Genomic DNA, 20,600 nt, shown 5'->3' on the forward strand with positions numbered 1-20,600 from the left:
CTACCCTGACCATCAGACCTAAGCCAGTGGGGTAGAGACCCTCCAGGGGGACAGAGCAGCAACATTACTGCAGTAGAACTATACAGTGTAAAATTAATTCCCAAATGCATGTTTGGGCTAAAGGTGGGTCACCTGTCTGAAAAGGTTGAGGACTCTTGGCTTAAAAGTACAATTATAGCATAAAGATTATGACAGCGCAAAAAAGGGGGGGAAGGGAGAAGACGCACAAAACCCAATCTAAAATAATTCATTGGCTCCTCAAAACCTGGGTGAAGAGATGCATCCTGCCCAATGGTTGAAATAAGTAAAATGATGGTACCAGAGACACCTCCAAAGGGAGAGAGTTCAATAAACAGGATACCAACACAGAGAAGGCCCTGCTATGTGTCACCTAAGAACAGTACCCCACCCCCACCTTAACATTCAGGGAGGTCTATACAGAAGGCAGCATAAGGTCCCTTTGTTCCTCTCTGCTGTTATTCCCCCAGAATAAACCTTCACGTCGGCTTATCGGCCACTTTAGTTAAATTGCAGCTCAGTGCCTGCTCTCTCTTTCTCTCTGAGTCATGTCATATGCTGTAGAGCAGGGGTCAGCAAACTTTTGCAGCAGGGGGCAGGTCCACTGTCCCTCAGACCTTGTGGGGGGGGCAGACTATATTGGGGGGGAGAGGATGAACGAATTCCTATGCCCCACAAATAACCCAGAGATGCATTTTAAATAAAAGGACACATTCTACTCATGTGAAAACACCAGTCAGGCCCCACAAACAACCCAGAGATTCTACTCCGACACATTCTACTCCTGTAAAAACACGCTGATTCCTGGACCATCTGCGGGCTGGATTTAGAAGGTGATTGGGCCGGATCTGTCCCCCGGGCCTTAGTTTGCCTACCCATGCTGTAGAGATATGAAAAACACAAATGCTCTGCTGAATCAGACCGGGGGGGGGGCATTTAATCTAGCTGGCGTGTCACGCTCCAGGTCTTTCTATACTAGGGTTCCCATCAGCCTCAGCCAACACAGCCAAGGGTCAGAGGTCATGGGAGCTGCACTCCAGAAATATCTGGATGGTGGCTACCCAGGGTTTAAGGAACATGATGCACACCTGCGGGGGGAAGCAAAGAATAACTTCTCACTGACTGCTCCTGTGCTTTGGAGTTCCTTTTCTGAGACAAGGCCTTGTCTAACCCTCTCTGGAAACCTTCCAAAGAACAAGTAAATGTCTTTTTTTTAAAAACCAGATATGATTCAGACAGGCCTTTTGCCTGACAGGCTGATTTGTCTTATGGTTTTTCCACCATGTGTGTGTGTTTTCTGTTTTAAATTGCCCAGTTTTACTGCCATGTTTCGGCCCACTCTGGTTTTCAGGATGATAGAAAATTGCCTTATACTTAAGATTCAGACTATGGGTCCAGCTAACTCAGCACTGTCAACACAGGCAGGCAGGGGCTTTCCAGGGTTTCAGACAAGGCTCCCTCCCGGCCCCACCTTGGAGATACTGGGGATTGAACCTGGGGTCTTCTACATTCAAAGCAGATGTTCTGTCACTGAGCTACGGCCCTTCTCCATCAGCAGGAGAGATTAATGTGGGCCTGTTCCTGCTGCTCTGAGCCCCAAATACATGCAAAAGGCAACAAGAAATCTCACCGCAGAGAAGACTCGCTATCATGCTGCTACCCTCTGGACCTCTCGTAGAGGGAGCACATGAATAACAGCCTCAAATGATGATTGCAGGGTTCGGGTCGATTCGTATGGGGTCCTTGAGGTATTGACATTCTGAGCCGTTTAAGGCTCCGTTCATGACACTAATCATAAAACTAAGTAAAGGGGGGGAAGCACTCCCAAAATCATGATGCAATCTCTCATGGAGAAGGCCAGATGTTGCAGGCCAGGGGGTCCCAAACCGTGGTCCATGAACTTCAATTTGGTGGGCTGTGCCATGTCTGCATTAAATACACTGGTTTTTAACTGCATGTTTAAAATTCCGGCTTATATTCAAATATATTTCTTACATTGCATTTTACTGTTTGACAATCTGAATTCTGCGGAAGGCGAATTCTAATGCAATAAAATACAACAGAAAAAATAAAAACAGCAAGAAAAGTATGATTAAAAATCGCACGGCAACTAGCACAGCGCCTTACAATTGCTTCGACATGCAGAAAAATCACGAAGTGGGGCAAGCCAAGGAAATCTGCAATTTTCAGGTCTCCCACTGGGAGCAGGGATTTTTGGGAACCACTGTTTTAAGCTAAGCTCAGATTCCTTTGGGCACTCAGAGGACATCTTAAGGCAGTGGTTGTAGAACCTGAAACTCCCCTTCTCAACCCTGACCTTTGGCCATGCTGGATTGAGCTGGTGGGTGTTGGAATCTCACAGAAGAAGAGAAGAGTTTGGATTCGATATCCCACTTTATCACTACCCTACGGAGTCTCAAAGCGGCTAACAATCTCCTTTCCCCTCCTCCCCCACAACAAACACTCTGTGAGATGAGTGGGGCTGAGAGACTTCAGAGAAGTGTGACTAGCCCAAGGTCACCCAGCAGCTGCATGTGGAGGAGTGGGGAAGCGAACCCGGTTCCCCAGATTACGAGACCACCGCTCTTAACCACTACACCACACTGGCTCCGATAGCAACCCCTGTCCTGGGGTGCTACTAGCTTTCAAGCATGAGGGATGTATGCTTGTTGAGGTCACACTTGCCTTCTAGCTTGGGAAGGCCCAACTTTTCTGCACTTCCACTGTGCTGCCTTACACTGTTTTGCTAGCCAGCTGACCTATATCATTTCACTGCATTCTATCGCTTACTTTGCTTTGCTTGTTTAATTGTACTTTATTGTATACTTTGCTTTAAGGGTTCACCACTTTTGAGGGCCTTGTGGGGGCCAAGAAGCGGCCGATGAATAAATCCTCATCATCCAAGGTGGATAAATGGACGTCGTGCCCGTTCCGTGTGCTTTTATGAGGTCACAGGATACATGGCAAGTGACGGGAGGGGCGCAGAACACTGGGAAGAAGACAGGAAGGAATGGTGGGCCACATGAGCTTCACTCCTCTAATTCAGTCTCAAAGGGGTGACGGCTAAAGGAATTCCCAGTCCCAAGTCCTATCAGGCAAGGTTCCAAAAGGCAGTATCACGGAGAGTTAGTTCCTTCCTCAATGGAGTTTCAACATGTGCATCGCGGTTCTCCCAGAAGCACCCTCTGATTAGCGGTGGTGATCATCTTCCTTCCAGGATGGCCTGCTGCTCATCTGGGTGATACAAATGGCCATTCGGTCTCCACTACCCTCAATGCAACTGCAGCCGACGCAGCACCCAGGACGACTAGGAATATCATGGATGCAACCCCCTGCCGGCGATGCTTTGCGGTGTATCGCTGAGTTAGAAGGGTTGATAGAAGCCATGTGGATCGTGTAGCATAGCCAGCTGCTGCTGATGGCTGAGGGCCGCTTCCACCCGCTGCTGCTCCCGCTCCACCCACCTCTCCGTGTCTTGGCGCGCGATGTCGAGGCTGTGGCGCAGCCGGCGCTGCTCGTGCTCCATCCGCCGATCCGCGCGCAGGTTGGCATTATCCTGATGGTCCTGCAACGAGTGCCGATACAGCTCTTGCGCGGCGAACAGGCGGGAGTCCTTGTCCTCCAAGTGGTCCCAGTGCTGCGCCACCAGCTGCAATTGCCGCTGGCGTATCGCTTCCTCCTGAGCAGGGTCGCTCCTCCGGGAGCTCAGCCTCCGGCGGAATTCCTGCTGCCGCGCCAGCTCCTGCTGCCGCTGCTCCTCTTCCTGTACCTGGCTTTGCCGCTGCTGCAACGCCTGCTGCTGCTGCTGCGTCACCCGCCGCTGCTGCTCCAGCAGCCGCTGCTGCTCCCGCTCAAACTCCAGCCGCTGCCACTCCCGCTCCGCCCTCTCCACTTGCCGCCACTCCCGCAGCCACTCCGATTCCTGTTCCCGCAGTACCATAGCTTCCTCCTCATCTGCTGCTTCTCCTGTGATGTAACTGCGCAACTGGGTGATGTAATTGCCAACAATGGTGATGAAATTGCCCATCGTTACATGCAAGAAGCACACAGTCTTCTCTTTGCAGAATCGATTGTCCTAGTAGGTTTCCCTGCGCCCATCCATGGAGACTGATATCCAGCTGTAGCCTTCCCCTGGCAGGTTGAGCTTCAAGGCCCACAGAGATGGTAAGGATAGCTAACATGACTCAACAATAGGCCCATTGATCACTGGGACCTTGCCCACCATGTGCCTGGGCTGGATTGCTTCAGGCTTCAGCGGCTCACAGGAACCTGTTGGTCCAGCTAGTTCAGCATGGCCAACGATGACCAGCAGCGGTTCTGAAGGGTTGCAGAAAGGGGACATTCCTAGTCCTTACTGGAGGTGATGAGGATTCAACCTGGGATCTTTAGCATCCAAAGCAGGTGCTCAAACCAATGGGTTATGACCCTTTCTTGAATGACTGAATAGTCTTCAGAAAAAAAGGAAAGGGGAGAGTTATCTCTTCAGGGAAAACTTATGAAATAGGAAGATTTATACCATTAATTCCTTTTCTCTGTGTGCCATAAGAAACCCCAAGACATCACAGTGGCCCTATGGCACCCCATAGCATAAATACCGAGAGACCAAAAAACCCCCCAAACCACACTCTCCCAATGCTGCTCTCTGGACTAGGTCATATAAGTAACAGGTCCCCCAAATCCCATCCCACATAGTTGGTCCAGAAGGATATGGCAGTCAACAATATTAAATAGCCACAGAAAGCTTGAGAAGGACCAAGATCAGCCCTGCTTGCCCCATTAATAGAGGCCATTCCAGGCAGAGTGACCAAGACCAACTCGGTCCCGTGGCCCAGACTAAAGTTAGATTTAAATGGCTCTAGATATTCCATATCGTCCAAAAATGCCTACAGTTGTCCCAACCTTCTCCACCACGTCTGCAATGCACTCAGGAGTTGGTGACAATGCTTTTTCCCCCCGCTTTCTTGTTCTCTTTAAAATCAATGTCTGCTCACTGGCTCTCAGTCACAACTACCCCGCAGGGTTGTTTGGGGGACTGAATGAGGAGGTGGAAAGCCATGTACACCACCTTGAGTTCCTTGGAGAAAAATGTGGGATATAAATGCAATAATTCTTTATTTTTATTACAGTGGTACCTCAGGTTAAGTACTTAATTCGTTCCGGAGGTCCGTACTTAACCTGAAACTGTTCTTAACCCGGAGCACCACTTTAGCTAATGGGGCCTCCCGCTGCCGCCGCGCTGCTGGAGCCTGATTTCTGTTTTCATCCTGAAGCACTGTTTCTGGGTTAGCAGAGTGTGTAACCTGAAGCGTATGTAACCTGAGGTACCACTGTATTATGAAGAGGAGGAGGAGAAAGGAGGAGAGGAAGAAAAATTAATAATAAGAATAATAATCCTGACATTGGCATACATGCAAAGACAGCTGCCAGGAGGAGTTAATGCTCTAGCAAAGGGAAAGAAAACTACCCTAGTTGATTGCTTCTTTATCAAATGTTGAGATTTTGCAGTTCCGTGCATGTTATAATTCTGGGAGTAGATGGAAATAGCTCTATGCCCTCCAGGGAGAGAGAGCCTTCTCAACTAGGGATCTGGGCTCCTCTCAGGTGAGAAATGGGAGGAGTAAGAGATCGTCCAGAGTCCAGTACTGCTTCAGATATCAGGAATGCCTCTTATGAGTGTACACTTGGCTGTGAACCTTTGCCTGTGGGTTGTAATATTCTTGAATATGAGTGGTTCACGTAGGAGTGGCAGACAGAGGTGACGTTTGAGGTAGCGAATGGCTGCAGTGGTTGTGTGAAATGGATGGTGAGCGAGACTGGATGAATGATTTTATGTTGTGTTGTTTGGAACTATATATTTATACTGCCTTGTACTTTTCTCCAATTTTATTTGTTTTGTGTTATGGATTGGATATGGTATGAGTATTTTGCTATGCAAATCACTTGACTTTAAAAAAAAAAGATACTCAGTGTGCGCGTAAACCACTTTGAGGTCTTTCAGGCAGTAAAGCAGTCTATAAATGGAAGTAGCAATAAATCATGCTAAACTTTTCTCTCCATTTTAGCTAAAGCAAGCTGCTGACATTGGTGAGGCTTCTGAACAAGAGAGAGAAGTAAACACAATGAAGCTTTGCCAGCTTCAAAGTAAGGATGGGGTGGGGAAGGAAGGAAGGAAGGAAGCAAGCAAGGAAGGAAGACAGGTAAGGAAGAGAGGGGTGGAAAACAAAAGCCAAGGCTTGCCAACGTAGAAAGCATTTGTAGCACCACTGCCAAATCTAAGTTAAAACATTGCTTTAGAAAGCACAGATGCTCCTAAGTGGATTCTCAGGTTCCAAGAGGTCCTTTTAACACTCGCGGAGGGGGAAAAGCATAACAAAAATATTATCCCACTGTGATTTTAATCAGATTACTTGTAGCCCCACTAGGCTTATAAACCTGGGTTTTTCCAAGGAGGGGCCCTACGGCCAGGCACCCCCATTAATGCACCAGGAACTGGCACTGCCAAGCCTAGTAAAAGCTTCGCTGAGCGAGGCACAGCTGCAAGAAACCGCTAATAAAAAGCATCTCGAGCCTCCTGCTTTACAAGCGCTGCTCCCATTTAAAGCCCAGGCAAACACACACAGCATTTGGCTCCAGCTCAAACTTCCTAGCTCAGCTTGAGTTAAGGGTACAGGTGAGCAACTGGAGGCCAAAAGATTTTTTAAAAAGAAAAAGAAAAAAAGACTTCCCCCCACTACCTAAAAGAGAAAGGGAGAGAGAAAGAAATTTCACCCTTGATTTTATTGAGAGGGAGGCCTGTCTGCTGAAAGCTAAGCTGAGCCACTCAAGAGCATCTTATTAATATAAAAATAATTAAACGTGTGAGCAGTGTTAGAAACTGATATATGAAAGCTAGGAGCTAAATGGCAGCTGAAACCTAGGTTACGGGAGCAACAACGGAATGTCTAGTTGCACTTTTTTATAACAAGAAAACAAAGCTGAAAATGAATGAACTGCAGCTAAAATCTTATGTTCATTTTTCACATGGTCTAGTCCTTCCCCTGCCCACCTCCCTAATATTCTTAAGAGGGTGTCTTCTCCAGACTTCAGAGAGGAGCTGAAAGTGGGGGACAGAAAAAGGTTCTCCTTTCCTTCCACTCTGCAGTTTTAATCTGAAATCTTAGGTGCAGTAATGTGGCTAGAGCTCATAAACTGCTCACGCAGATGAAATTCCCTGTCCCAAAATGTGCCTACAACAATGGGAGTTTCAAACACTGTCAGTGAGTTATTTCCCAGGTTTCCACCGAATCTTACCAGCAGAATATCCAAGAGCTAAATACAAATATGCAAGAAATTTGTGTTATATAATCTCACATATATAGCTATTTTAGTGATTAACTGAATCCTAAAAGGGAACCAGAGCAAGTTTGAGTAGAGTGCTATTTAATGCTTTTATACTTTCATGAGGAAGAGCTACAGCTCAGTGACAGAGCATCTTCTTCGCATGCAGGAGGTCCCAGGTTCCATCCTCAGCATCTGGGAGAATCGCTGCCAGTCAGTGTAGGCAATACTGAGCTAGATGGAACAGTAACCTAACTTGGTATAAACCATTTAGACAGTCTAACCCAGTGGACAAATTTTCTGTGACCAGGTTGTATACAATAGTTTCCTTCTGATCACTGAAAATGATTTATTGGGTCAAAATATGTCTGGTCCTTGACATATTTCATTATCATCTGCTGGTCATATTAGGACTCTGACCTGAGTAGACAAATCAATTTGTTGCCAAAGTTTAGTAATTCTGTCAACATTCTAATCTTTTAACGTTAAAGTTAAATTAATTAAATTTAAATCTCCTTTTCCTACTTTATTTAGAAGGATCCAGGTCTTTTATTCTTACCCAACTTAAACAAATTTTTTCGAGTTCACATTGCTCATGACGCCAGTCCACACTAGCCAATGCAACTTCACTGACTCTCAAACTGCTCTGCCGCCCATAAGAATCACAATAATGGTAATAATAGTAATAACAAACGCTAACAGAACAGCTGTGAAAAGCAGCATGGCATTCCATTTAACAGAAGAGGTCTTCCATCATTCAGCCAAAAAAATAAAATCAAAAGCACCGGGAGGAAAATGAAAACGGTCTTTATTTTTTATGGCTTTGCTTTTTACTTGATCGCTTTAGAAGCTGACTAAAAGCTTTGGCCATCCATCTTGTTCCAAAAGCCTTGTAAAGCGCACAGAACTCAGCTGCTCAGCTGCCTCCTAAATATCCTGGGACTGCTTCTCAAGAATGGCTTCAGAAGTCCACCATTTGCTTAATGTCAAGAAGAGAGCATAATAAAAGCAGATCCTAATATATATTCTTTTAAGTGGGAGAATAGAGTCAAGGCCACTTTACTGCACCAAGCAACTGGCCTGGGCAACTTTGGGGTACAATTTCAGTGTAAAATCTCCATCGCAGAAGTTACAACAGAGTGATTTGAAAGAAAGGAATGACCCGGCGCAACAAAACCCTTACAACTATAAACTTCTATTGCCTGCTTAGAAGTCCCCAATGCGAACTGCTCAATCCTTTCCATTTCTTCTGCTCGGGAGTTTCTTTGCAGTTAAAGCATACCACTCTGAGTTAAAAACGGGTGAAAATCTTCCAATAAAAAACCCAGATGATTTCCTGATCAGAAGAGGCTGTTAATGCAAGCCAGGGTGAGGGAGCTTTTTCAGCACTCCCTCGTTGGCAACCCTTCGGGGAAACATGACAGAGGTGGGGAGGGCCAGAAGCAAAAATGGCTGGAGCGGCAGATGGGACCTTTACCTCTGTACATTGGGCTACATTTCAGCTGTGCAGAAGTCAGAGGTTTCTATACTGCCCACATACACTGACCCCTTGATGAGCTTATAAAGTAGTCATCGATCCCAACCCAAATTCTTAAAAAATGTCAAAGTCAAGAAATACCTGTATACAATCCTTTTTTAAGCAATAAAGCAGCAAGGTTTGAGAACATTGTTGTATTACGGAAACTTCTGACTAAGTATAGAGTAAGGCTGGGCGATATCTGGCTTTCAACAGCACAATAGATCACCAGCTAAACATTGCAACATACCGATATATCACAATGTCTGAAATAAAGATGGAACTATGTAGAGGCGAGGTTCCGAACTTTTTGAAAAACTATGCATTGTAAAACTTATTTCCCACTCCTAAGCCTTCCAAGTATGTTTCCGAGCACAATTCCAAGTGTTGGTGCTGACTTTTAAATCCCAGTATATCTGAAGGAGCATTTCCACCCCAATCACTTAGCCCAGACACCGAGGTCTTCTGCTGATTCCCTCACTGCGAGAAGCAAAGTTACAGGGAACCAGGCAGAGGGCCTTCTCGGTAGTGGTGCTTGCCTTGTGGAACACCCTCCCGTCAGATGTCATGGAGATAAAGAATTACACAACTTTTAGAAGACATCTGAAGGCAGCCCTGTATCAGGAGGTTTTTAATGCTTGATGGAAACCCAGCCAGATGGGAAGGGCATAAATAATAAAACTATTATTATTATTATTATTATTATTATTATTATTATTGACACACACAACCAGCCAGGTCTTTATTCATCCCCAGCAGAGACCCATCACTCATAGGGAGTCAATATTGACCGCTTTGGGGAACCTGTTAAACGTTTTATGTCAATATTTTATCACTTTCTAAAGAGTGTTCCTGAAATTTCTTCTCTCTAGCCTCTCAATTCCTTTTGTAACCTAGCACCTCTTTCCATCAATATCTGGTTCACTTTGGTCTCAAAAGTTTCTTCCCCCCACCCCACAGCCAATCCTGGGAGCTGCATGTAGCTCGGGAAGTGGTCAAGAAGCAGTCAAGGTGTCAGTGGCTGGGAGATGGGGGCTGTCAAAGTGTTAATTGCTGCCAGAGTGCTCCAGCTTCCCTGCAAGACGGAGAGATGTGGCTGCTCTCTGCTCAGACATGATGGAGGACTAGATTTGAAATTGCAATAATAAATAATACTACAGAGCATTATTACCACTCAGTTTGGCACAGCCCACTGATCCCAATGGCGTTTACATCCAAGTAGTACATTCAGAAAGGAAGCGAGAAGCACCAGCAAACCTGGCAAAGACTTACTTGAGCGCATCTCCCCAGTTCCGTCCTGCCGAGGAACTGAAATATTTTTAACGCCAGTTCATAGGGCAGCTGAACGTCAAAGAAGGGAACTTCGTTTATTTCATTCTGAAAAGCAGTCAGAAGAAGTGGGAGACAGGAGTTAAAATAAAATACTGTATTGCTATTTATTCCACATCCTAGAAGGAACAGGAAAGAGACACAAGTTGCTGGTCTGCTTTTTTGCATGTACGAGCTCACAGACTTCCTTCTGATAAAGAATCTTATAAAGAACTGGCGTAGAATAGGAGCCCTTAACTTTTGGGGACCCAGGAGCTGTGGGCACAGTAATGTACCTATTTTGCAGAAGGAAAACTGGCAAGGCACAGAGCCCGCAACCATCCCAAACACAGCTACATGCATAGAGTTATAACCAAGGCTAATCAGAGCAGACTTATTGAAAATAACAGGCCTAAGCTAGCCTCGACTAAGGCACACACCAAAACAAAATAGTCAAAAAAAGCAGACAACAGCAACATGAACAACAAGCACTAATAAAAAATTGTGCAAATTCTCAAACAGTGCCAAAAAAAACCCCTCATTAAAAAAAGGAAAAATTGGGAGGGGCACGAAAGCTCAGCAGCCACCAGAGGGGTGTCTAAGAGCATGCGGTGCCCCCAGGTATACAAGCTGCCTTATACCATCTGTACCCAATACCAGCCGTACTCAGAATGGACCCACTGATGTTAATGGACATGACGAAGGTCCATTCATTTCAATGATTCTACTCTGAGTAGAACTAATTTGGATACAATCCTATATGTCCCCCTAGCTCAACAGCTCTGCCTGGAAGCAGCTCTTTTCCACCCACTGCTACCGAACCTTTTACTTGGGGATTGAACAAGGTTTGAAGCCTATTTGTTCCAAACCCATTTATCAGTGCCGCAGGCCTAGTCGTCCTCTTATATACCTGCTGGGATTGACAGAGCTGCCTCTGATTGGTTATCATTAACTCTCACGGCAAATAATTTGCATCGCACGTCATGTGCCTGGAAGCTGCCGAACCAATTAACCAACTAGAAGGATTACTGTTAATAGCACCAGTTTTCCTATACTGTAACTTGATATTTCTGAATATGGTAATGCTAAGAAGACAGAGGTTGTGTGTGAGTGAACGAAGTTTGCTCAGCTCCGTATTTAGTGAGCATCCAAACAAGATCACTCTCCTGGCACAAAATTATTGTTCAGCTCCATACATGAAATGGAAAGACAAGTGAGCAGAGAAACAGGCTACTTCTTCTCATTTGGCCCTTGGACCTGATTCAAAAGGGAGCCCAGGAAGGCAGAAGAAAATGACTACTCAAAATAGGCTGCCTCTACCAAACACACATCCTGCCTCAGAGAAGGCTGTTAGATGAAGCATCCTATTCCTTCAATTTGAGGGAAGAAATCCTTAAAGTAATGCACAATTATTTCTTCACCTTTACAGGCTGTTTTGAGTACGAAATAACCCATCATCAAAAAGCATACAGAGCACATTAAAAGAAAAAGATCCCCTTGCAAAACTAGCTGTAGCTTTTATCAGGAATCCAAAAGACAAACATCGCCATCCGCTCCTTGGAGACACACATTTACACACCAGTGCGCTAATGGAGCTCTGGTTCACTAAATGGATTAATTTACTGCCATCAGAAATTTAATCTGTGCTTTTAAAACAAAAAAACAAAACAAAACAACGTAATTAACCAGAAGGGAGAGGAACAAGCTTCTTCTAACCTTTGTGTTAACTGAAAGTTTTTAAGATTAGCAAGCCAGACAGAGATGCAGGAAGAAGTTTTAAATTTCTTGTTGCATACCGTAGCAATGGACACTGTGCTGAAGGGGGGTATATAAGGGTTGTATCCAACAAAATAGTTGTGTGTGTGTGGCTCAACTTTTGAGTGCAATTGAACTTCCTGTCTCTACACACACACACCCATCTCCAAATCTTCTCTGCAGGAATGGGGGGGGGGGGGACTCACAAAACATGTTGGAGAGGTCCATTGCACTCATGTAAGTCATTTCACATGCACACTGGTTTAGCTGGAAAGAACCCTAAATCTTTAAGTAACGTAAATCCAACCACCACACTGTACTTTACAAGACTGTAAAGTCAGCCCAAGGCCAGCTGAGGGGCAGTTAGAAGCAGTGTAAGGGCTACTCCACTATTGGCAACAACACCCCTCGTGTCAATTGAAGCGTGCAGCCACACTATTCCACGGACTGGGCAGAGGATGGTGTGTACACAAATCCATGGGATTCTAAGCAGGGTTCCCTTGCGGACCTAAAACCACAACAGCCCTAGGGCCGGCATAGCATTTACCTGGAGTATCTACACTGGAGTTCATGGAAGGAAAATACTGTTTTTAAAACCCAAAAGCGGGGACAGCAAAAGAGACACCTCTCCCACCTAGGGCCTCAACTTGCTGCAGAATTTCCCATTACCACAACCGCACAATTGTTCTCTTAAGCTAGGTGTGGATAACCTACGACTCTCCAGGTGTTGTTGAACAACAACTTCCATCAGCCCTAGCAAGCATGGCCAATGGTCGGGGTTATGGGAGTTGTACTTATCTTATGCAGTGTACAGTGGTACCTCGGGTTACATATGCTTCAGGTTACATACGCTTCAAGTTACACACTCCGCTAACCCAGAAATAGTGCTTCAGGTTAAGAACTTTGCTTCAGGATAAGAACAGAAATCGGGCTCCGGCGGCGCAGCAGCAGCAGGAGGCCCCATTAGCTAAAGTGGTGCTTCAGGTTAAGAACAGTTTCAGGTTAAGAACGGACCTCCGGAACGAATTAAGTACTTAACCCAAGGTACCCCTGTACTGGTTTTTGTTTCTTCGTCCAAATCCAGTAAGAGAAAAGCCTCTACAGCCTAAGACAAGATTGTGCAGGGAAAGGACCTTTTGCATGCAATGCACATACTCTACCACTGAGCTATGATGCTTCCCCACAAGACTCATAGAACTGTGAAGTTGGAAGGGACCCTGAGGATCATCTAGTCCAACCCCCTGCAATGCAGGAATCTCAATACACAGACCCCATCCAATTTGAAACCATACCAGACCCTGCTTAGCTTTGCAAATGTACTGGCAGTTTTATTAGAGGCTTCCCTCTTAGAGGCTTCTATTTATCCAGACCATTGGTCCACCCATTGGCTCTTTCTGGGGCTGATGGAGTCCAAAGCTTCTAGAGGGCACCACATTGGGGAAGGCCGCTCCATGTTGACAGGCAGCAGCAGGACAGAGACCTTCCCAGAATCACATCCGAGGCCTCTTGCATACTAGGTATGGGCTCTGTCACCCTGTTTTGGTGACTTATAGGAACATAGGAAGCTACCTTATCCCATGTCAGACCACTGATTCCCCCCCCCCCCACAAGCTCAGTAATGTCTACATTGGCAGCTGCTGCCCAGGATTTCAGAGAAGTATTTCCCAGCCTTACCTGGGGATGCTGGGGGCTGAACAGAGGACTTTCTGCCTGAGAGGCAGATGATCTACCACCGATCTACAGCCATTCACCATACCAGGTTGGTACGTTGCATCCATCTAGCCCAGTATTGCCAATATTGGCTGGTATTGCCAATATTGGCTGGCAACCGCTCTCTAGAATATCAGACAGGGTGTGGGGCATTCTAAGATCTTCCTGCAGATGCCTGGGGGTTACCGTATTTTTCGCCCTATAGGACGCACTTTTCCCCCTCCAAAAATGAAGGGGAAATGTGTGTGTGTCCTATGCGGCGAATGCAGGCTTTCGCTGAAGCTTGGAGAGCGAGAGGGGTTGGTGCGCACCGACCCCTCTCTCTCTCCAGGCTTCAGGAAGCTATCAGCAGCCTAGGGAGCCCTGTGAGAGTTCCCATGGAGCTCCCTAGGCTGCGGATAGCAGCCTGATTGCCCGAGGGCGGGGCACACTGAATCAGAGAGCCCCGCGCTTCGGGAAGCTATCCGCAGCCTAGGGAGCCCTGCGGGAGTTCCCGCGGCTGGGGGGGGAAATAATTTTTTTTCTTTATCCCCCCCCAAATAAAACCCTAGGTGCGTCCTATGGGCCGGTGAGTCCTATAGGGCGAAAAATACGGTAGTTAGAAAGTGGTACTGTTGAAGTTGCAGGTTCGATCCCTGTACAGGACAGCTGCAAGGGGTTAGACTAGATCAGTGGTTCCCAACCTTTTTTTGGCCATGCCCCATCTAAGCATCTCTAAACATATATGTGACATATAATTCTTATTATTCAAAAAGTGAACTATTCACCTGAAGGAAGCCTAAAGGGTTATTCACTGTTATTTAAACCCGTATTTTAACCCATATTTTAATTAACTGTTTTTTTCTTTTTCTTTTACGTTTTATTGCAATTTTATTGGTGTTAGCCACCCTGAGCCCGGTTCTGGCCGGGGAGGGCAGGGTATAATTTTTTTTAAATTCTCATTATTATTATTTATTAATAACTCATTATCAAATTGTCCCCCTTAAAAATAAAACTGCCCCACGTTGGTTACCACGGGAGTAGATGGTCCTCAGGATCCCTTCCAAACCCTATGATTCTATGACCCTCTGCATGCAAAACCTTCTGGTGGTTCCCTCACTGTGAGAAGCGAAGTTACAGGGAGCCAGGCAGAGGGCCTTTTCGGTAGTGGCGCCCGCCCTGTGGAATGCCCTCCCACCAGATGTCAAAGAAATAAACAACAATCTGACTTTTATAAGACATCTGATGGCAGTCCTGTTTAGGGAAGCTTTTAATATTTGAAGGATTGTTGTACAGTGGTACCTCGGGTTAAGTACTTAATACGTTCCGGAGGTCCGTTCTTAACCTGAAACTGTTCTTAACCTGAAGCACCACTTTAGCTAATGGGGTCTCCCGCTGCTGCCGTGCCGCCGGAGAACAATTTATGTTCTCATTCTGAAGCAAAGTTCTTAACCTGAAGCACTATTTCAGGGTTAGTGGAGTCTGTAACCTGAAGCGTATGTAACCCGAGGTACCACTGTATTTTAATATTTTGCTGGAAGCCGCCCAGAGTGGCTGGGGAAACCCAGCCAGATGGGCGGGGTAAAAATAATATATTACTGTATTATTACCATTACTGTTATTATATTAAACAAACATAACGCTTCCCCCTGACCCGTAGCCACTAGTGGTAAAAAACCAAACAAACTCAATACTGCTCTGAATCCTACTCCTCGTTCCTCCCCGTACCAAGTCCAGGATGAGCTGCTCCAAAAGGTCCTCCTTTCCTCCTCCTCGAGCCTCGGCGGCAGCTCCCAAATCACAGTCCGGCGCGGTGGGGCTGGGGGGCGGCCTCCGAGGCGGCGGCGGCGGCTGCTGCTCCGGCTCCCACCGAGCGACGCCTCCGCAGCAGCCCCAGCCCCGCACGGGCTCCGGAGCCCCGCCATCCCCGACGCGCTGCCTTTTCCGGTCGCCTCTGCCCGCCGGCCCTCGGCTGCTCTTCCTGCGGCCCTCCGGAGTCAGCTCGGCCCGCCAGCGGCGGCGGAAAAGCTCCAGCTCGCCCGCTCCGTCGTCCATAGCAACACGAACAGAGATACCGGGCTCTGTCGGGGCTGACACCGGACCCGTCCGCTTCCGGTTTCTAGGTCCGCTGGCGACAGCAGCCCGGGCGGAAACTGAGGCTGCCGCTTCGGGGTTCCGCCGCGTCGTCGGGGAACAGCGCGCTCGGCCAATCAGCGAAGGCAGCGCCGGCGGAGAGGGCGGGAGCAGCTCCGAGTTCCACGGAGAGCCGGTTCGGAGAGATTCCTCTGCAAACCGCGCTTTGTTGCGGCATCTTCTCCCCGCGCAGAATCGTATAGATAATAAAGCAGCAGCAGCGATGTATTTCCTGCCACTCCGGCAACCGACACGCCGCTTCGAATTTCTTATTCGTGTTTCTGCTCTATTTTGAATTGGTGCTTGTGCCATATAATTAAAGCGTTGCACTGCAATACTATGCGTTGTTGTTGTTGTTGTCGTGGCCGTTGCCATTATAATGGGTATATCTTGCAAGTCAGGTGCTCCACACCTCTCATTTCTTATGATGGCACTCTCCGCTTACCCGTCTCCTCGCAAATATCTGGATAACCAGTCTTATCCTTTCTTCTTGTGGGCATAACATCCCATGCCAGCCTTGGTTTGGTTCCGTTTAGTTATTTAGTTATGAAGGTAGCCCTGTTTAGGGAAGTTTTTATTGTTTGATGTTTTATTCTGTTTTTAATCTGTTGGGAGCCGCCCAGAGTGGCTGGGGAAACCCAGCTGGATGGGCGGTGTATAAATATATTATTATTATCTCATAAAGTATCGTTTTGTTATTTGGGTTACATTCACGGCTTTTTTTCTAGCCAGAATTCACCGGAACTGAGTTCCTGCACCTCTCAGGTGGACACCGTTGCCATTATACAGAACAAGGGAGGTGTTCATGATGAGTTCCAGTACCTCATTTTCTAGAAAAATAACACTGGTTACATGGATGAAATTAAATAACAATATTCCCCACCCCACCCCCCAAAAATCATTATTATTATTATCATCTATTACCTTACTAAAAGTAGGCCAACTGAAATTAATCAGACTAAGATAACTTTGGTGGGGCTACTCTTAGTAGAACCTAAATGGATATAATCCTATTAAGTCAATTGCTTTGAAGTGTGATGCATAATTGGTAAATGCTATTATTGTTCCTATCGGAGGATTTAACTGTGAGGCAGAGTTTTAATTGGTAAGGCTGAGAGGTATTGTGAGAGCTATTGTGGCTCTTGGGTACTACTGCTCCAGGGAATGAAATAAAACTTTACCGAAGGTAGCCTTTTATTCTTATCATGTGGTAACTTTTTCCTACCAAATTATACATTATTATTTACTGCTGATTATATTTATGGCCTATTGCAACTCAGCCTAATCTGGTGCAACTGACACAGCCATAAAATGTTTATCTCAGTTCCCTTTTCTTTCCTCTTCCTTTGTTATTTTCCTTGTTGGGTATATACTCTGGAAACTGTACATTAAGGACCAGATAAACATTATGCAATACACACCCATGTTTTTCTGAGTTGTGTGGACAACACTATACACACAGGTTTAATTTCCTCTGGGGGAAAGAGACACCTGCAGTGTCTTTTACTGTTTTCTTTCATTTTATGATTCAGAAAGAGCCTAAGTCAGACCATGGTCCCTCTAGCTCGTATAGCAATGGCTGTGCGAGTGTCAAGCAGGGAATCTTTCCCAGCCCTTCCTGGAGATATATGGATGAATCTGGGACCTTCTACTTGCAAGGAGGATGCTCTACCACTGCAATTGTAGTGTTGGAAGGGACCCTGAGTGTCATCTAGTCCAACCCCCTGCAATGCAGGAATCTCAACTGAAGCATCCATGACAAATGGCAGTTCAACCTATGCTTAAGAACTGCCATATAGCATCTGACAACCATGTCTATGCTGCGCACACCATGACATATTCTATGAAAACGCTTGCTCCGAGTACAGATGGTGACGGGGAACCTCTAACCCTCGAGATGTTGCTGGTCTTCTATTATCCCTGACTATGGGCCATGCTGACAGGCTGATGGGATGGGGCCTGGAGTTCATCACTCTCTAGAGTTCAGCAACCTTTTTCAACCTCAGACCATGTGGTGGGCTGGACTATTTTTTGGGGGGGGAGGGGGAAATGAACGAATTTCTATGCCCCACAAATAACCCAGAGATGCATTTTAAATAAAAGCAATGTCGGTGGTTCGAATCCCCATGACGGGGTGAGCTCCCGTTGCTCGGTCCCTGCTCCTGCCAACCTAGCAGTTCAAAAGCACGTCAAAGTGCAAGTAGATAAATAGGTACCGCTCCGGCGGGAAGGTAAACGGCGTTTCCATGTGCTGCTCCGGTTCGCCAGAAGCAGCTTAGTCATGCTGGCTACATGACCCGGAAGTTGTACGCCGGCTCCCTCGCCCAATAAAGCGAGATGAGCGCCGCAACCCCAGAGTCATCAGCGACTTGACCTAACAGTCAGGGGTCCCTTTAGCTTTACCTTTAACACATTCTACTCATGTAAAAACATGCAGATTCCCGGACCATCCGTTGGCCAGATTGAGAAGGCGACTGGGCCGCATCTGGCCCACAGCCCTTGGGTTGCCTACCCCTGCTCTAGAGGGCTATAGGTTAGCTATCCATAACCTATGGCTATTCCGCATCAGATCCCAAGAGATAATGAATCCTTGCCCTCTAATGTATTTCACCTTTTAAACCAACTCACAGCTCTCTCCCCTGGGCTTTCTGCCCTTTTCTTCCTTTCTTCCTTTCTTCTCTCTCTCTCTCTCTCTCTCTCTCTCTCTCTCTCCCCCCCCCCATTGCAAAAGCCATTCCCACCCCACACACACAACCTGCCAAGTTCTCACCTCTCTCTCACCCCAGCAGGTGAATTGCCCATTCAGGGAGACCATCCACAGCTATTAAAGGAACATTAACATTCACTTGTCAAATCTCTTTTCTCTAATTGGGCAACACTTTCAAGGCCAAACCATAGTGATAAGCCCATCAGGAGCAACCAGAACAGCAACCTCAGGTTCAGTATTAAATGGAGGATTTGCAGGAAGAGGGTTCATTTCACACATCACAGGAAACGAAGGGCAACACACACAAAAAATCATGGTGTAGGCGTGTGTTTTGTTAAATCTGAACAGGAGCCAAATAAGCAAGGAGACACTGGGCCAGGAACCCAGGCTCTCATATAACATGTTCCCAGTACTATTCATCCCATAGGAGGATAGGAAGCTCCCTTATACTGAATCAGACCATTGGTCTTTCTAGCTCAGTACTGTCTACACTGACTGGCAGTGCCTCTCCAGCACGCAGGCAGAGGACCCTCTAGTCTGGAACCCTGAAGTTCTGAACGGAAACATTTTCATCCAGTATTCCTGAAACTTGCTCCGTGGGGAGCTCTCCGTGGTACTGAACTTCAGCAGCCTGATTTCTGCTTCGCACTGGAACAGAGGCAGCTGCCTCATTCTAAGGCAGACCAAGGACACATTCAGTTTATTATTGTCTGTGCTGACTGGCAGCGGCTCACCAGGATCTCAAAGGCTCTCTGCCAGCCCTACCTGGAGATGCCAGGGATATGTTGTAAACTGCCCTGTGATCTTCGGATGAAGGGTGATATACAAATTTAATAAATAAAATAAATTAAACATAGTAGCTTCTGCCTCCAATAATTGAGGTTCATGAGGGGTATGAATCTGCAAGGCAACAGAATCCACCTGTATTACAATCCACATTGATTGGGTGATTGGGAGAGTCATCCATGTAGCTCACTACTGTGTACACCATGAGTGGTTAATCATCTATGAAGGTCTCTGCCCCAAGGCACTTACTATCGTAAATGCAACACAGAGTTGAGAAGAAGTCTGAAGAAGTCTGAAGAAGTGCGCATGCACACAAAAGCTTATACCCAGAACAAACTTAGTTGGTTTCTAAGGTGCTACTGGACAATTTTTTAATTTATTTCAACACAGAGGAGACATAAAAGAAAGGAATTTAAGGAAGCAGAATAAACAAAGGATGAGTGTGTTTTTATTTTTCAGTTAATATGAAGTTAAGTTTAGGAATGGACAAAATGGTTTTGTTTTTTTTTGTGTGTGTGTGTGTGTGTGAGAGAGAGAGAGAGAGAGAGAGAGAGAGAAGGAAAGAAGGACTAAAGAAAGTAGATAAGAGAAAGAAAGGAAAGGGGAAAGTGAAATTAGGAAAAGTTAGAGGAAAAGGCAAAGCCAAGGAAGACAGAGAAAAACAAGGGTGCAAGCTTGAAGAAAATTTTGGGGTGCCCAGGTAAATCCCTCCCCACATAATCAATCACATGATGGGAAGCATCCACACCGTTTGAATGGCAATGCAAATCAACTTTTGGGGGGCGCCCCTTAAATATTTTATTGACGGGGCGAAGGGACTTCGGCCCCCTAGAAGTTGGCTCCTGTAGAGGAAAAAATGAGAGGAGCAACACAGACGTCAGTGAGAGGGAAAGAAAAAGGAAGGTGGTAAGAAGGTGTAAGAGCAGGAGGACAGGTAAGAGAAAGAAAAGGGGATAGTTGAGAGACAGAGTAGGAAGAAAGGAAAAAAGAAGGATGGCCGAGAGAGAGAAGAGGAGACGGCTGCCCCGAAAGAGTTAAGCCTCCCTCGCTCGCTCCCTCCCTCCTCGGCCGCGTCTCTCCCTCGCCGCCGTCTTGCGGCCGCCCCGTCGGGGAGGATGATCTCAGCCAGCATGTGACGCCCGAGCGCGCCACGCTCCGCGCCAGACTGACAGCCGCGGCGGCAGCAGCCTCAACAGCAGCAGCGGGAAGAGCAGCAGCAGCCTCGGCGGCGGCGGCGCATCGGCTGGCGTGGCGGCGCGTCTCGGGGCTGGCGAGCGGCGCTGGGCTGGGCGGCGAGGGCGGCGGAGGCGAGGGCGGCGGGGCGCCGGGCCTGGCCACCATGTGCCCGTCGTGCGCCTCCTCGCTGCCCGG

The 20,600-nt window shown here is 46.8% G+C and overlaps 1 protein-coding gene and 1 long non-coding RNA gene across 5 annotated transcripts in view; one reads left to right on the forward strand and one right to left on the reverse strand.

The window, feature by feature from the left end:
- The window catches only part of FBXW8 (F-box and WD repeat domain containing 8), a 64,239-nt gene extending 48,493 nt beyond the window's left edge, over positions 1-15,746 (reverse strand). Inside the window, exons 1-2 of one of the 3 annotated variants that reach the window (XM_082202898.1) lie at positions 15,332-15,746; positions 10,124-10,228 (exon numbers count right to left, since the gene is read on the reverse strand). In XM_082202898.1, coding sequence (XP_082059024.1) covers positions 10,124-10,228; positions 15,332-15,658 — 432 coding nt within the window. In that variant the 5' untranslated portion in view covers positions 15,659-15,746. The remainder of the gene's footprint in view (positions 1-10,123; positions 10,229-15,331) is intronic. The other 2 variants (XM_082202896.1, XM_082202897.1) reach the window with 2 other exon arrangements.
- Positions 6,084-9,169, forward strand: LOC309520947. 2 transcript variants are annotated; one of them, XR_014214480.1, is made up of 2 exons: positions 6,084-6,215; positions 7,870-9,169. It is a non-coding gene; the product is annotated as an uncharacterized lncRNA (long non-coding RNA). The 2 variants fall into 2 exon arrangements; XR_014214481.1 differs by having other exon boundaries at positions 8,183-9,169.
- Positions 15,747-20,600: the final 4,854 nt, after the last annotated feature.

Source organism: Podarcis vaucheri, assembly GCF_965113315.1.
Source record: "Podarcis vaucheri genome assembly, chromosome: 16".
NCBI lineage: Eukaryota > Metazoa > Chordata > Lepidosauria > Squamata > Lacertidae > Podarcis > Podarcis vaucheri.